At 37.8% G+C, this 18,809-nt stretch overlaps 1 protein-coding gene across 2 annotated transcripts in view; it reads right to left on the bottom strand.

Annotated features, from left to right (window-relative positions):
- Positions 1-17,853, bottom strand: part of LOC130069640 (protein shisa-6-like) — a 101,128-nt gene extending 83,275 nt beyond the window's left edge. The window contains exons 1-3 of one of the 2 annotated variants that reach the window (XM_056233642.1): positions 17,780-17,853; positions 16,096-16,897; positions 1,156-1,304 (exon numbers count right to left, since the gene is read on the bottom strand). In XM_056233642.1, coding sequence (XP_056089617.1) covers positions 1,156-1,304; positions 16,096-16,640 — 694 coding nt within the window. In that variant the 5' untranslated portion in view covers positions 16,641-16,897; positions 17,780-17,853. The remainder of the gene's footprint in view (positions 1-1,155; positions 1,305-16,095; positions 16,898-17,779) is intronic. The other variant, XM_056233641.1, reaches the window with a different exon arrangement.
- Positions 17,854-18,809: the final 956 nt, after the last annotated feature.

Below are 18,809 nucleotides of genomic sequence, written 5' to 3'. Positions count from 1 at the left end.
TTCATCGCGCGATTCGCGCCCGCGCCTCTCTCTCTCTCGCGCGCGCGCACACACACACACACACACACACACACTGTTCATCGCGCGATTCGCGCCCGCGCCTCTCTCTCTCTCGCACGCGCGCGCACACACACACACACTGTTCGATCGCGCCTCTCTCTCTCGCACACACACACACACTGTTCATCGCGCCTCTCTCTCTCTCGCGCGCACACAGACACACACACTCCTGCATTGCAATCTTGATCGCAGCCTGTTCATTGCTGCGTTAACAGTCACACCAAAAGCGAATAGAGCGAAATTTATCGCTATTTAAGAGTTTGTTTTTTTTATTTGTACCGTGTATTCTGCGTGCAAATTCGTGCACCGAACCGTGACGCCCGTACCGTTTCGGTTCAATACGAATACATGTACCGTTCCACCCCTAATATATATATATATATATAACTATACCTTAATAGTATGTGTCGTGCATGTGATTGGTAATTCCCTATGTTTATATTGCTTGGATTTTACCGTTTATTTCGGCTGTAATCTGCCGAACTAATCTGATGAGTCATCACCAGACACGCGAGTGTTTTGCTCCGATAAAGCGCGAGTGTTTGTTTACAGCATTGTATTATGCTGTGTAGTGTACTACTGTATTTTCCTTAATTTCATGTGTTTAATATTGACATTTAAGTGGAATATTATTCTAAATTATTTCTCTTTATTCTTTTCTGTAGACCATATACAAACACAGATGCATACCCCAGCCCAGATGCATAGTCAAGATTGTAAATAAATGTCTCATTATCAAGAATCTCTTCTCCACTCCTGAAGTCTCTAATCGGAATCTGATCCATATTTGGCCGCCTCAATCAGCTGAAATTTCAATTGTAGTGGGACTTCGCTACACTAAGTGCACTTTAGACCATGTGCTTATATCGTTAAAATATGGCGCTTAAGCTTTAAAATTTACCACATTATCATAGCAACTTATTTCACATTTTTGGAATGTTCCAAAAAGAATTCCATGTCAAAAAAAGAACTCATCCTTTCAAGACCACATGGCATTTACACGGCAGAAAACGCCACTTTAATCGTGACCTCCAAAATAGCAAATAGTACAGTTTTGTTAGTGAGTAAAAAGAAGGCAGAACTGCCAGCACCTACCATGGTTGATTTTGTTGTGCACAGGTGTGTAGTGGTTCTTGGACGTCCGTACTGGGGTGTTCTCTTTGGACGAGGCGTCTATAGCAACGACGTTTTCATGCTCGTATACTGGAACGGACCCCTGCTGTCTCAATATGTCCGCCAGCGCTCTGTGAAAAACACACAAGTCCAAGATCTTTTCACTACTTTCCAGAAACAAAACCTGTCCAAGTGCGGTTCGGCTTTGAAATAAAAGCTTGTTTAGCATTTCATCCAGTTTAAAGATTCAAACACACCGGCCCCCAAGAGGTTTAGTCAATTGGCCCCGTTTATGCTATTGTTTCTGTTGTTTTCCCATTCGCAAAGGTTCATGCCTCTTGGAACTCACACACACACATACACACACACAACTTTAATTGCGCTTTGTGTTATAATGAACAGTCGAGGTTTAGTCTCACAGGTTTTCCAGACCTCAGGCCTGTGAGCTCTACAGGAACAAACACAAGCCATTAATCAAAGTTTGTCCGCAATATAGCGTTGGAGCAACACACCCCACCAACACCAGCCTAATGGGATTCAAATTCTATTAATGTTTTTGCTCTTTGGCCCTAAGGACACGGTTTCTGACTCGAGCCCCAACCGCCTCATGGATTTTCAACGCAGTTGAGATTCTGGTCGCTGAAGTTAATGGTGTTTCTTCACTAATGCAGTTTTCGGAGCTTGTGCAGTTATACGGGCCTTAACTTTTTCACTGCAGACGAACTTTGTAAGTTTGGGATTGTGTTGCCTAGTGGGTAAACATCAAAGTTGGTGATTAAAAGGTTGCAGGTTCCTTATTAAATTTTGCACATATTCGGTAGCACTTTATTTTACAGTCCTGCTCCCATGTATATAGTAAGTACTTATAGTAATTATAATAACTGGGTACTTAGGCTACCCTTAACCCACCTTATATTACCCAGTACTTTCTTAGGTAAGAACACGTAAGTGCACATACATGTACTGTAAAATAAAGTGCACCCCATATTCAATCTTGATGTGTGAAGATGCACCGGTTTTGACGTAGATTGTAGTTTTAACTGGTTGCAATGTGCAGAGTGTGAATAAGCACAGGTGTGAATGACAAAAACTATAGCAATTTTTATGGTAAAATACTGTAAAAATGCTATGGTAAGTTAATTTACTCTGTACAGAGAAAAACTAATAGGTCTACTTGGACATTCCATATAATTTTACAGATTAACAGTTTTTGGGAGTGAAAAAGAACAAGTCATTTTATAATTTACACTGAAAACCCGTGAACTGACATTCAGGCTTCACACTTGATGGTTTTTCATTGAAATAACTTTCTTCTTAGTTTTTTCAGTATCGGTTATGTACATTATGGTTTTATTCTACATCTCATGTTATTAAATGAATGTTAATAAAAAAATGACCAAATACTAAATAACTAAATAAATAGTTAGAAAGTGTATTATATTAAAGGTATATTATAGGTATATATTAAAGTCATAGTAACATTATTGCAGTTAATGAAATAAATATACAGTAAAAATGTACAAGTATTTAAATAAATATACATATGTAAAAAAAAAAAGATTTTAGAAATGTTGTTATTAACAAAATTTCAGTTAAAATATACATTTGAGTGTAAATTTAAGTTCATAATTAAATTAATAATAACATAAAAAACATTTGAGTAATTTAATTTGGTAATTAATATTCCTGTAATGATATATATATCTTTTTATTTTTTTTTTACTGAAAATTTAAGTTCAATATGTAAAACTTAAGTTTCCTACTGTTTTTTTGTTTGTTTGTTTTTTTACTGTAAAAGTTCTGGCATCCACAGCTGTAATTTTTTAAACGTAAATTTTACTGATTTTTATTTTATTTTATTTTTTTACAGTGTACAGCCGAGGGTAAATTACTTAAATCACATCCTCACAAACATATGGCTTTCAGAAGACTTGGAATATTGTGCAAAAGTCATTCCCACTACTTATGTGTTTATTAGAACCGCAGAGAAACTGTCCCCCCAAAAATTAATAAATGCTTATTCAGAACCAGTAAAAAAAAAAAAGGTTGGATTCGGTCAGACCATCAGTTCTCATGGCCAGCGATCTGAAACACGGCAATAGATCCAGCAGACCCGGAGGCCATCTTTCCTCACATGAGGAGCCTGAAATGGCGTCTTAACTGTGTCAATGTCAGCGTATTCGCTCTGCCTCACGGTCCACATCTCTGAGTGTGCGAGAGACAGATAGAAAGAAGGAGAGAGAGAGAGAGAGAGAGAGAGAGAGAGAGAGAGAGAGAGAGAGAGAGAGAAGTGTGACTTTGGAAGGATGTATAATTAGTCTTTCCCTTCCAGGAGAAGGCCTTTTTAACAGAAGTTGTTCTCACGTGGGGGCGACCTGGTTTCACTGGCCCAGTTGGCTGTAAGGCTCTGAGCTCAACTCTTCCGTTCCACCTCTTTCAGCTCAAACAATTCAGGATCGGTGAAACTTTCAGGCCCGTACGGCCTGGCTACATTAATGCACTTCAGTGGGCTCTTTTACTGTAGTTTGTGCATGTCACTTAGTCTTTAGGTTATTGCTGTAGAAAAAAAAAGGTTCAATGGGGTTCTATAAAGAACTCTAGGGTTCTCGACTCATTTTATGCCAAAAAGGTTCAATGGGTTTTTTATAAAGAACTCTAGGGTTCTTGACTCATTTTATGCCAAAAAGGTTCAATGGGGTTTTTATAAAGAACTCTAGGGTTCTTGACTCATTTTATGCCAAAAAGGTTCAATGGGGTTCTATAAAGAACTCTAGGGTTCTCGACTCATTTTATGCCAAAAAGGTTCAATGGGGTTTTATAAAGAACTCTAGGGTTCTTGACTCATTTTATGCCAAAAAGGTTCAATGGGGTTTTTATAAAGAACTCTAGGGTTCTTGACTCATTTTATGCCAAAAAGGTTCAATGGGGTTCTATAAAGAACTCTAGGGTTCTCGACTCATTTTATGCCAAAAAGGTTCAATGGGGTTTTATAAAGAACTCTAGGGTTCTTGACTCATTTTATGCCAAAAAGGTTCAATGGGGTTTTTATAAAGAACTCTAGGGTTCTTGACTCATTTTATGCCAAAAAGGTTCAATGGGGTTCTATAAAGAACTCTAGGGTTCTCGACTCATTTTATGCCAAAAAGGTTCAATGGGGTTTTATAAAGAACTCTAGGGTTCTCGACTCATTTTATGCCAAAAAGGTTCAATGGGGTTTTTATAAAGAACTCTAGGGTTCTTGACTCATTTTATGCCAAAAAGGTTCAATGGGGTTCTATAAAGAACTCTAGGGTTCTTGACTCATTTTATGCCAAAAAGGTTCAATGGGGTTTTTATAAAGAACTCTAGGGTTCTTGACTCATTTTATGCCAAAAAGGTTCAATGGGGTTTTATAAAGAACTCTAGGGTTCTCGACTCATTTTATGCCAAAAAGGTTCAATGGGGTTTTATAAAGAACTCTAGGGTTCTCGACTCATTTTATGCCAAAAAGGTTCAATGGGGTTTTATAAAGAACTCTAGGGTTCTCGACTCATTTTATGCCAAAAAGGTTCAATGGGGTTTTTATAAAGAACTCTAGGGTTCTCGACTCATTTTATGCCAAAAAGGTTCTATGGGGTTCTATAAAGAACTCTAGGGTTCTCGACTCATTTTATGCCGAAATGTCTTAAATGATTGCATAATACTTTCACGCTTAAAGGTTTTTTTTACTTTTTCCGAGTGTAAAGTATGTTTACGAGCTGCTTAATTCATAAAATGTAATGTTAATACAAATTTAATTCATTTAAACTAAATCCATAAAATTATCCCATGATGGAAAGGTTCTTTATATGATGCGCCTGACAGAACCTTTTAAGGTTCTATAACACCTTTTCTTCTAAGAGATTTAGAACAGTTTTACAAAATCCTCGTTTCCATCCATCTTTAATATCCGATTTTATCTGATAAGAAGAAATGCGCATAAACCGTGATTGAAACACATCATTACCGAAATTATTAACGAATCAATCCCTCAATGTGCAGCAGAAAACTAACATGACTTTGCCTCAACAGAGGATGTGACTGGATAACTGGACAAACCAACGGACCAATCACATTGTACAGGATCTCAAATGATGGTTTGGTCGTTCTGAAAAGCCTGAACCAAAGAATCATCAGAATGATTCGGTTTAATTCCCTCTCAGAGGTCTCTGCGTTCCCAAACACCAGACATCCGAACGAGAGATAACCTTTTATTGAGGTCTGAGACACATTTATGACGTGTAGCCAAATTTAGGATGTACTGTACAAAAAAAAAGAGCCACAGTGGCTTCCTTGATTGCAGCAACTTCCATTTTTATTACAAATACAGTATTTTGTGGCAACTTCCCAGTGACTATTCTGTTCTCTTGAACACATGGAAACGCTGCTTTATTCACAAATGTTTAATGCAATATATTCCAATTTTGGGCATAAGTTAAATTCGCAACTTTGGATGGAAATATAGCTATATACACCCCATATATCAAAATATAAAAATTAAAAATCACTGCGGACAGTAACACACTCACAATGAAAGTGGGCAAAGCAAAGAACGCAGAAGTCTGGCTACAAGACTAGTGTGTAGAACCGTTCAACAATCTTTGTGAAGTGTGTGTTTAGTGATATTCAGTCTTCCAGCAAGTTTCACATCTCATGCACAACCTAAAAAAGCATGATTTCGACGACTTTACAGATAAAATTTTTTAGATTTTTATTACTAAATAATGAACATTATGAGCTGCACATTTCTGCCTTTAAACCCTTTAAAGTCTATGGCTTTGTTAACATTTTAAGTGCATTACTGACACTGTCATTTTTGCCTAAATAAATAAATGACCAAATACAAATAAATACTAAATCAATCAATAAAAATGATCTTTTATGGTAAATCAACATTTCCCAAAAATGTTTTTTCATAAGTATTAACAATCTTTTAAGAGGCCGTTTATGGTCAAGTGACACACACACACACACACACACGCAGGTGATGCATCGCCACACAAACATCCTTCCCTGTTTCGCTGGATCCTCATCAAAAGCCATTCAATTGTCTGGAGTTAATATATGCAAGACGCTGCTAAAGGTAATTTGGGCCTGAGTGCTACCCTGTTTGCTCTAAAGACACATCCAAACACCAGCGTTAGTTAATTACATCCTCACAAAACACCCTGATGCAGCCTCTGGGGACACACAAGCACCATTTCTGAACAAATCAAGGCCAATTTCCCTCATTCCATCACCTGGATTGGGTTGAATGGTGAAACATATGGTGGCTTTAGAGACTCGATGTTGCTAGAGTGCGAATTAGACACTTAAACTGCACACTCACTCAAACACACTCTCTTACGCACTCAAACTCTGGTTGCATGTTTAAAATGCAAGTAAAAGCAGTGATTGAAACTGTGATGCATTCGATTAGAGGTCCAAAATGTACTTTGGCCACACTTTCCAATGGAGAGTGAATTGACATTAAACTACATTTTATTACATTAATACATTTTGCGGAAGCTTTTATTATTTATCTAAAGTTTTAAATGTAAATTCATGTTCCAGTTGCACTTAATGTTGACACATTTTTCAAGTTAAACAACAATAACCATTACTTATACTATCAAGAAAAGAACAACAACAACCAATAGTTCTATTACATTACAACAACGTAATGTTGTTTATTCAAACGAAAGGATTTTCTCTTCAAGTTAGTATTTTTTGATCTAATCAAGAAAACCAAAACAATAAGAACACAGTAACATATGTCATATTTCATGTTCATTTTATTTGTTAACTGATGTTCAGCTGTTTTATTAGTTGCCTTACTTTCACAATACGTGTGTCATGATGGTCACAGACATGGAGATGGACTGTATCTTTTATTTCACCAATCCTATTGTATATTAAAATATTATTATTAAAATGTTTTCAAGTCATTTGAAGTTTGATTGTGACGCGGCAAAGCAGTGATATCAAGTGAGCGAGTTATTTACTTTTTAATTCGTTTTTTCACTAACCATTATTTATGAATGCAGACCGATTTGTTGATGCGGATTGCGCCGGAAAACGAGAGGCGGGATTTATCGTCAACATTGTAATAGGCCAATCACAGCGCATGTGACTTTTCCCGATTCATTCTTAAAGAGGCCATGTTATATTCGTTTTTGGGCTCTACTCTATAGAGTTTTTAATGCTTCAATGTTCAAAAAACAAAATTATTTTCTACATATTCTCCATTGTTGCAGCTCCTCTCTTCCCGGTCTGTCAGTAACGCTCTGTTTAGTTCCTGTCTCTATGAAGCCCCTCCTTCTGAAAAGCACAATGTGCTCTGATTGGTCGGCTAGAGCAGTGTGCTTTGATTGGTCACACGTCAAATTTGCGCCCCTTACCATAACCTTACTAACTACCAACTAACTCTGCTAACTATTAACTAACTCAACCAGTCCCTTTTTTCTGCGTATGCCTTGGGCGGGAATTATTTAAATGAGGAATATTGTGATGTGTTAGTTTCCGGAAGAAAACTCAAGACTACAATGGCGGCGTTTCAGGGAGTTCAGAAACAGAGACACTGATATAGAGAATAACTCCCGCTGGAGGGACTTTGCAGAACTCGAGAGAGACTCTGCTTCACTGCAAAAGAATGCTTTTCTTACTTAGTATTTTTGTCTTACTTTGCCCAGTCCAAAATAGAAGAAGAAGAAAAAAATCTTACATCAGGAAGCATTTACTAGATAAGTAAAATTACATAAGAAATGATATCTTGTTTTCTCAGAAAAAACAAACAAATTCAGTAAGTTTTTGCTTAAAAAACAAGCAAAATGATCTGCCAACGGGGGAAGAAAAATAATTTTAATTCAAATGGAAAACTAGAAAAAATAATCTTACTTTAAATGGAAACCCGAAAAATAATCTTAATTCAAATGGAAAACAAGATTTTCTTACCCAATTGGCACATAATTTAGCTTATGTCATTTTACTTATCTAGTAAATGTTCTTGATATAAGATTTTTTTTATATTTGGACTGGAAACAAGCATTTGTTGCAGTGTTCCCAACGTAACTTTAACCACTGGCGTCACCACTGAACAGTGTCACTTTAGAAAAATGAATAATTTATAGCTTTCTAATGTCATGTTTTGTAATATTTGCGTGGTCTTATTTTTATACTGATTTTATATATTATTTTCCTCATCCAATTTTTTGAAGAGACAATGCCTCCTCAGAGGAAACAAGCCCCGGCCAAATGGGTCAATCAAAAGACGAGTTTATTTCCACAGCGTTCTTTTTAAGGCACTGCAATTGAGAACAACAAAGTGGTCTGTCTGGGTAAAAAAAAAGTCCTCCTCTGACGTCAGAGTGAGCTCGGATTGCATCGGAGCGTGTTCCCGAGGAGACTGATCAATAAAAGCACTCGGATCACCCGCGGAGGCTTTCGAAACGCGGCCTCTCTGTCTCGCTGAAGGTCACCGGTGAATCTGCATGTGCTGAACACAGCTGCCACCTCTTTTAACCTCTTTTAACCTCTTCCTCTTTTCAACTGCAGCTCACGGAGACCTCGGATGCCATGGGGAGCTGGGAAATTATCCAAAACCACTGAGACGCGTGGTTAATCGCGTGTTCCACTCACACTGCTAATGTACGGCTGTCAGGTTATAGAGCGTTAAGCTTTACGCCATTATCGTCACTGGTAAACCAGCTCCAGGCAATCTGATTGGCTGGAGTAAACACTCCCAAAGTGCTTTTTACCGGATACAATAGGCATGTTTGAGTTCTCCCCGCGGTCCGCTCCGGACGAGCCATGACAGTGATGTGAGGGTTTAAAACGCTCTAAGGTCAGAACTGAATCATTATTTGCTTACAAAGTCACTTTGTGCTGAGTGCAGAGTGTGAAAAACATCTAAAGTCTTTTCAACAACTGCTAAAGCGGATGGAGAGGACTCACTTCGGCATTAGCCGTTATGTTTCCAGAGAGTTCTTTAAAAAAATGACCGTTTGGTCGTCGTTTACTCACCTTTCAAAAGCCTTAAAGGAGTAGGTCACTTCAGAATGAACATTTCCTGATCATTTACTCACCCCTCACGTCATCCAAGATGTTCATGTCTTTCTTTCTTCAGTTGAAAACAGAAATTATGGTTTTTGAGGAAAACATTCCAGGATTGTTCTCCATATAGTGACTTCAATGGGGTCCAACGGGTTGAAGGTCCAAATGTGAGTTTCAGTGCAGCTTCAACAGCTCTACACGATCCCAGCCGAGGAATAAGAGTCTTATCTAGACAAACCATCGCTCATTTTATTTAAAAAAAATAAACATTTATACACTCTTAACCTCTTAACCGCCGGCGGGCCCATTTGCCATTGCATGTTTAAAACAATAATATCTTAGTAAAAACCTAAAGTAATATTGCCAAACTATATATCATTTGAAAGCTTAAAATCTCTAGTTTTCATATTTGGTGGCTGTTATCTAAAATATATTACAGAGGAGCAGAAATGTATCAATTTGCAACAAGAATATTTCATATTCATTAGGAGTATTTAGGCCTTTATTTTGAAATAACAATAAACATGAAAAATCATGAAAGATTGGTAGAAACCTCAGTTTGTTTTCATGCCATGAGTTCAAAAGATAACACCAATTCCATTTTATGAGAAAAAAAGGTCTGAAAATGTTTTAAATATAAAGAAAAATGTATGGATTCTCGATTTGTAATGCGGCTGCGAGCTATAACGCTATAACGTAGTCTTTATGCATTTATTAGAGGTTTAATTCAAATCAAATACTGCCAAACTACCCATACTACTTCTGAATAGGATGTCTACTTCATAAATTGTATGAAAATTATGGAAATACATGGTTCAGATCACTCAAAACATATGAAAATGGAGGCGCCCTTATATGGGCAGTAATGGAGTCTGGTGTTCACCTAGTGAAAAAGTTGGGTACTGTGCCCGAATAAAATCTTACTGAAAGCTCATTTTTTGAGATATCAACCTAAAATTTGGAATACAACTTGTTCAGATTTTTGACTTTAATTTTCTTGCAGTTTTAGAGTAAAATATATTTTGTAATATATATATTTTATATAAAATATTAATCATTATATTTTTACATTACACAATTTCATAAACTCAAACTTATATAACTTTTTTTCTGTTTCATTTTTTACAATTTCTAGACTTCTACAATAATCTGGAAAATGTCTTCTTTAAAACAAGACCAGCCATAGGTCTATATTCCAAAGCATTCCTGAATTACAACCATTTAAGTTTGGATAGTGATTTTTATGTCTGTGCAAGAAAAAGGGGGGTGACAGTTAACAGGAACCACAAATGCTCGTCTTGCACGTCCACGACTCATGTTGAAAAGTCACGCGTCATATAGGCGGAAGTACCGACTAAGTGTTTACAAAGCGAACGAGCAAAGACTGAGTCAAACACCCTTAAAAAAAGTTTTTCACCCTGTCCTACATTTTCCGCCCCACGTCAGGTTACCGCCTGACCTTTCCAACATGATTACGTAATGCGTGTGACGATCATTTGTGGTTAAAAAGTATATAAATGTGTGTTTTTATATAAAATGAGCGATGGTTTGTCTAGAGAAGACTCTTATTCCTCGGCTGGGATCGTGTCGAGCCGTTGAAGCTGCACTGAAACTCACCTTTGGACCTTCCACCCGTTGGACCCCATTGAAGTCCACTATATGGAGAAACATCCTGGAATGTTTTCCTCAAAAACCTTACTTTCTTTTAGAGTGAAGAAGGAAAGACATGAACATCTTGGATGACGTGGGCGTGAGTAAATTATCAGGAAATTTTAATTCAGAAGTGAACTACTCCTTTAAATTTTACAAACAAAAAACATCTTACTGATCGACTGATTTATGTATGAATTTTGCATGTAAATTCCAAGACCGTCCGTGATCATTTATTCATGGCATTGAACTCTCATTCATTATACTTTTTAGCCAAGTCATGTTCTTTCTGTCTTAATTCCTGACTGGTGAATCTCTCAAGGACTTTTCTTTATTCTGCTGTTTTCTCCCAGAGGCTGTCCATTCCCTGGCCATTTCAGCAGGTGTCTGAAGCAGCACAGCGCCATCAATATTTAAACAAAGAGAGACAACACGCTGAGACACAGCAGGGGGTTCTGGGTAGCTGAGAGATGGAAAGTCATCACACGGGGATGAAGAGATCGGACAGGACTGCAGCTGCTCGCCCAATCACAGTCCTCATTATGTCATCACCACGAGACAATCAGACGGCATTATGATCAGAGACACGTCTCAATACGTCACTCACTGTAATACCACAGGTGAAAAAGATTGAAGACTCGATTGATTCAACACATATGTCTGTGTTTAAGGCGAAGAATTAAACTCTTGGCTCGCGTAGAAAGCTAAATGCAAGTTGGTGAATCTTATGAAGACATTTTCAGGTCATATTTCACTCAGGAAGTATATTGTGTGTTTAAAGTTAAGTTTGTTCCTAGGGTGTTGTAAGATTTTAAGATTCCTGGTTATTTTTACGACATTTAAGCACTATTTTCCCAAAGAAATCGAATAAATGAATATTTTATAATGCTGGGCAACGATTAATCGCGTCCAAAATAAAGGTTTGTCTTTACATGATATACAGGTGAAACTCGAAAAATTAGAATATCGTGCAAAAGTTCATTTATTTCAGTAATTCAACTTAAAAGGTGAAACTAATATATTATATAGACTCATTACATGCAAAGTGAGATATTTCAAGCCTTTATTTGTTATAATTTTGATGATTATACAGCTTATGAAAACCTTTTCACAATATTCTGATTTTGACTTTGTGGTTTTCATAAGCTGTATAATCATCAAAATTATAACAAATAGGCCTAAAGGCTTGAAATATCTCACTTTGCATGTAATGAGTCTATATTAGTTTCACCTTTTAAGTTGAATTACTGAAATAAATGAACTTTTGCACGATATTCAAATTTTTTGAATTTCACCTGTATGTGTGTGTGTGCTGTCACTGTGTATAATTATTTTGTAAATACACACACATGCATATATATTAAGGAAATACAGTATTTGCATGTGTATATACTGTATATATATATTTATACATAATTTATATTATATCTAAATATAAATATTTTATATATAGGCCTAAATAAATAAAAATGATTAAATATATACATGCATGTATTTATATATACAAAATAATTTCACACAGTACGCACACATATATTATGTAAACACAAACTTTTATTTTGTATTTGATCAATCCCAATTAACCGTTGCCCAGCACTAATACTTTATTACAATTACCATTACATTTAGTTTCTAGCAAATTCTACGATGCAAACGCATTCAAATAATGAGAGTTGAGAATCGCATTTGTGATATTCACCCAAGTAAAGCTTGGGGAAAATATAATTATGTAACACAATAGTAGTTGGACTCTTTCTCAGCACAAAAGAGTCGAAGTTGGCTCAAATTAAAACCCATTATCCATTTGAGCTAATCCATCTTTTACCCAGAATGAGGTCATTAGAATACTTTTGCCATCACTATATCGTCAGTCTCCAGTATAACAATAAATGATGAGGTCAAACCACAACCTGCCCTTTATAACTATATGAACTCCATATTTTTGTGATCAATTCATTAATGAACCAGCCCGAGACGAGAGAGACAGATCTTGTCCCTTATTGACCGAGTCAGAGACGTTCTGCTCAGAGAACCCGCATTTCATTTGCCTATGCTCTTCAAACACACTAAAACACACACTACATCAAGAGCTTTCCAGCCCTGAGCTGTTTTACTACACATCTGAGCTGCTGGGTAAACACACACTCATCATATATTTAACTGTATTTCTGCTGCAAATCACCAGCCTCCACACACACACACACACAGTCTAAATGAAGCAGAGCAGTTTCAAATGGTGCCGGTTAAAACAAATGTCCTGGAACATTCTGTAATACTAGAACGAAACGTGTTGTCTCTATGAGGCACTGTGAGCAGCAGGGACAGTTTGTCGAGTAATGACGGAGAACAAGACTGATCTGAGATCTGAGTTTAGCCACAAAACCTTCTGAGAAATGTTTAGGATTGTGTTTAGGACACATTTCATACTCTATACCTCGTAACAGTATAGCTTGTTCTGACATGAATATAAAAATGCTCAAGGTGTCTACTCTAAATGTTACATTTCAGTTTGATAATCACAATCGATTAAGTGATTGACTGATTGATTTGTGACCATGCGAATTGTGGTCTATATTTCAAGACTTCTACAGCCATATGAGAGTTTTAGATGAGAAACAGACTAAATACCTTAACTGACGTCTTGAAATATAACGCAAAAGTCCTATGTACTTATTTTATGGTGGTTTTTTTTTCCTTTAGGGGGATCATCATAAGACAAATCAAAAAATATATCTGAGATAAAGTCCCCCTGTGGTGAAAATCAAGTGTTTAATGTTGTTTATATGTCTATGTGGTGTTTTTAATATGCTTTAAGACAAACCATGCTTAAATTCATAAGTCGACAGCATTGCTGAGTATTTTCTTCTTAAAACTGCAGTGAATCAAAGACAGTCTCAAAATCACGGTTTGAAATCGCTGGTGTTTCTGACGTCACAAACTACCTTGTAACCAATCAGATCAACGTGTGATCGTCAACCAGTGGATCTCTGAGCTGAGTGAGTGAGTGGAGGCGGGGCTCATTTGCATATTCATGGAACCACGTATACTAAATGAGGCAAGGGTGTAGAGTTACATTCAAGCTAGTTTATGGCATGAAGAAACATTTTTCAAGGAAAATATGTCATTTTGGTGATCAAAGATGAGTTTTGAAGGATAAAATGATTGACTAACAGGGGGACTTTAAAGAAAAAACTAGAGCAAGTAGTATGAAAGTAAAATGAAAGTAAGCAAATTTAAGTTTTGAATCTCATTAAGAAAATTTCAGGTCATATTTCACCCCAGAATTCAATGAAGTTATTTTGAGTAAAAAAAAAAAAAGATAGGATTTAGGAGCTGCACAATTTTAAGATTCTTGATTATTTTAAAGACAATTAAGCACATTTCAATCATGACAACTCTGAGAATAGCTTTAGCATGTATTTGATGTTTATGTATTTGGTATTGGCGGACTAGATATGTTACGCTACTGCTTTTGCAGAGCAAATATAGGCTTCTACTGCTAAAAGACCCACAGAGACGCTGCTGTGAACATGTAAGATGAATAAAGACACATACATCAATCCTGTAGCAGATCTAGGCAGGTGGAGCTGGGGAGGTGGAGGGGTTCAGAGGAACTAGCTTACAGCAAACACTGAACCAGGCTATTTAAATGTTGAGCAAGCAATCTCATTGGCTGCAGGATAAGCGCAGGCCAATCAGCTTGTGCCATGCGGTGATGATGTGATTGGTTGCAGATTGCATGTAAAGGACCGATCAGACTGCGCCCTCTACAGTTTCAGGACAGGAAGGAACTATATACATATATATTACATTAATATTTTTTATAATAATGTTTTTAAATTATTTATTTTGAATAATATCAAAATATTTGTATATATTTCGAAAATATCATACGGGTTTGGAAAGACATGAGTAAATAACCACAGACTGCTCATTTTAAGTATGCTGCTCACAAGTGTCAAGCAGCTGTAGAGAATGCCAGTCTTCACAAATCCAATAAGCCTCATTGTGAGCACCAGCCAAACTCTTATCAGACTGTCTGAGCTTGCCTCATATTTGGTACATGTATCAGTTCGATAAGAATACAGCAATGTGCCTTCTTCAATACTCTCCACAGCTCTGACTGCACAGGAGCGACTTCTTGCAGAGTGACTGTCTAAAACGGCTATGTCAGTGTTACTTCATTATTAATATGAGAATTCATTGTTCTCGGTTAACATTGTCTGACACAAATCTAATAAATAAACAATTCAGATAAAACATAGAACAGAATTTGACCTTGCTTTTTGAAATTTCTCCTCCTTTTTGACAATGACGAACCACAGGACTATAAATCTGTCTTATTGACAAACTGCACCATGAAGACCTAGTTCTCCTAGTACTACGACGGTTTCCAGTTGACCTCCATCTCAGCAGAAGACTAATGAAATCCAGAATCAATCCCTCCTAGACACAGATGAGTCCTAGATTTAATACAGTATGCAATTAACTATTAATATTCCATCTTAGCCCAGAACCCAGCGCTTAATTTGAGACCGCACAGCTTTCACTCACGGTCTAGTTTATGTACTGTATGTTCCAACTGAGATGCGTTTCATTCAGTTCTCATATCCTCATTCAGTCTCATGCACTAAAAATGACAAATCACTCTTTTTTCGATATGTAGTCAGTGCTCTTTAAACTGTTTTGGTGTTTAACACTCCTTAAGGAGTTTCTCTAAAACGTATTGCGTGAAAAGGGTTCTATGAATATGCAAATGAGCCCCGCCTCCACTCACTCACTCACTCCAGCTCAGAGATCCACTCATTGACGATCACACGTTGACCTGATTGGTTACAAGGTAGTTTGTGACGTCAGAAACACCAGCGATTTCAATCCGCTTTAAGAATGATCTTGTAGTGTGTGATGCACCGCAATTTTCAAATCTGGTAGTATGTGCAGATCTGAGGTTTGAAAGAAAAAATCTTTGAAGATTCTTCCTATGTGCGTGATGCAACCAGATTTCACAATCGAGCCCCGGCTTTAGTGTGAAGAACATATAAAAAAAAAAACTTAAGAAGCTTTTTTCACTATAAAGAAGAAGGAATTGAAAGGTTTCATTGATGTTAAAGATTCATGGAACCAGGCTACGCCACGCCTTAACCTTCAATACTTCTTTCTAGTGATGCTTTAACCCAAAGTTTGCAGAGTAAGTACATTTCCAAAGAGTTTTCTCAGACTTACCTGTGGACATTCATCTCTTGAGGCGGTCTGGTGGCTTTGTCATAGGCCACTTTGGCAGAAATCCCCAGGAAAATAATGAGTGTGATGACCCCGCAGGTGATGTAGACGGTGGTGTTGGTCTGGTCCAGCGCGGGGTCATACGTGTCCCCTGTGGGTGCCGGTGAGGGCGGCTGTGTTTTGATCCAGTCGGGCGTGTTGTAGTTGGTACAGACTCTCTGATCCACTCGCTTGGCTTTCACGGGGCAGCAGAAGCGAAGGAAGCAGCTCCCGCAACAGTACCTGTGGTCGGTGTTGTTGCAGGCGAACTCTTTGTCGAACTGACCGCTTACGTCGTAGTACCCTAGACAGATGTCGTGATCACCGATGATGGGCGCCTGGACTTGTGTGGTCCGTCGGGGAGCCACCGTTGGAGCAACAGTGCTGTTGACCTCCTTCAATTTCGGGGGTCTCTTTGAAGGGGGTTTGCTCCTCTTGGTCGTGGATGCGCTCAGGACGCACAACGGGTCTAGATAGACCAACAGAAGCAGGAGATGTCGTATCCCCATGGCTTCAGGTGGTGATGTGTGTTTCGCCTCGATTTAGGATTTCTTCAAACCGACCCTGACCTGCTTGTCACGCACTTTTGCGGGTCCTCCACTCTCCATCTCCGCGTAGCATCATTTCAACAGTCCTCCTCCCTCAAGACTCTCATTCTTTAAGGCATAAGCGCTTACAGAGTCAAGACAACAACTGCGCAATGCCCATTTCACCTTGAGTGAATGGAGAGAATAGGTTCTCAAACTTACTGAAACATTATCTTCGTCTGTAAAAGAAATATGAGACGGAAAACAATTAACAAACACAATTTGGGACAGTTTCTCTTCTCAATTAATGTCTGAAACACTACAGCAGTGGTTTTCAATACTGGCTCTGCACGTCTCTCTTAACCGACATACTTAGTTCAGTTGGAGATCAGACCAAATGAGCTGATGATCTGAATCAGGTGTGATAAATACGGGGGACATACAAAATGTGCAAAGCAGAGGGTCTTCAGGACCAGGGTTGAAAACCACTGCACTAGAGTCTACAAACATTTCAGCACCATGGACAGCACATATAATAGTTCATTTATGTTCTTGACAGAAAAAAAATCATGTTTTAACACATGAAGACTGTCAACGCTTACAAAGCTATGAATAGTGAATCTATTGGTGTGAATCTACTGTATAATCCAAACAAAAATCCAAACAAAGCTTCAGAGTTTACACACATAAATATATAAGAATAAATACATTTAAAGGTAAATTAATTAAACACATGACGATATTAACATACAATAAAATGAATAATTTACTGTGTAAAAGGAAACAAACTTCATTTATTTCCCGTTCCCATTTACACTGATTCCCGTTAAGTAAACCTGAACATGTGCTACATGTGGTAACATCCAAATTAACAGGTTTTAAAAACATTATTTAACATGACCGAATCAACCTGACAGGGTGTCTCCAACTAAAGTCATTTTTAAAAGCCAGATCGGTTAGACATTGCTCGGTCAGACACATTTTCACTTTTACATTAAATTAAACCGAATAAATATTCACATTTTAAAACACAATCTCCTCATGTTACCTCCGACGTTCCACACACAGTCATGAAGAAGCTAAAAAGTGGATTTAACTCAGCAAAAATGAGCAGAACTTACGCGTTTGGTGCGCTCGACTCCGGGATGTCCGTCACTGCGTCTCCGAACCGAACAGAGCTGAGGAAGAGAGAGAGAGAGAGAGAGAGAGAGAGAGAGAGAGAGAGAGAGAGAGAGAGAGAGAGAGAGAGAGAGAGAGAGAGAGAGAGAGATTCTCCTCCGCTCTGACCCGCCCTCTCTCTCTCTCTCTCTCTCTGCTCTCTCTCTCTCTCTCTCTCTCTCTCTCTCTCTCTCTCTCTCTCTCTCTCTCTCTCTCTCTCTCTGTACTTGTAAACGTCAACAGCGAGTCAGGTAATTACAAACCCGTCTCGGGTAAACGCACGCCTGCTCATTCCTCAGGCGTTCCTTAACAACCTACACCTCTCAACAACTGCATTAGTGTCATGGACAGCCTTTAAAAACACACAAGACATGTTGGTGGATCAACATTCCTGTGAGGAAAACATACGTTTCTTAGAACTGTACTTTGCTTACATTACTTTATACGATAGTGCAATGTTTTTGAAAAGCAACATTATTACCAGGCAGTGAAAGGGCATAGAGGGATTTTCTCCGCGTCTCTATTTTTCTCTTACGAACAAGAGAATGTGTTGGGTCTAAATAATAATTTATTCGTCAAGAAATAAGAGATCTATAAACTAAGATGGCCGATATGACCGTTAACTTTTGAATTTTGCGAGCGCGCGGACATCAGAGGCATGGACTAAATCAATAACCAAACAAACGGCACGGCTTTTGTAGGCTACATTGATCTAACATTATCAGCTGTGAAATTTAAGAATTAACATTGTTCTAATATTACAATGTTTTGACACTATCAATCCCAGATGCCCGTAAAATATGTAAACTGAGTAGGAGATATCAAAGTACTCCAGTAGGTAAACAATATCTGTGATGTGGCGTCACAAGGTCTGCAGCTTATTTTAGGCAAGAACCAGCCACTGACTGACATGTAAAGTGGTCAATCATGAAATGTGGCATTTATGGGGAATCGGATATGTTTTGGCCTTGACAACCTCTTCAGAGTGACTGG

Source organism: Rhinichthys klamathensis, unplaced genomic scaffold, assembly GCF_029890125.1.
Source record: "Rhinichthys klamathensis goyatoka isolate OS25496 unplaced genomic scaffold, OSU_Roscu_1.1 h1tg000373l_1, whole genome shotgun sequence".
Lineage (NCBI taxonomy): Eukaryota > Metazoa > Chordata > Actinopteri > Cypriniformes > Leuciscidae > Rhinichthys > Rhinichthys klamathensis.
This window is presented reverse-complemented; position numbering and strand designations above follow the sequence as displayed.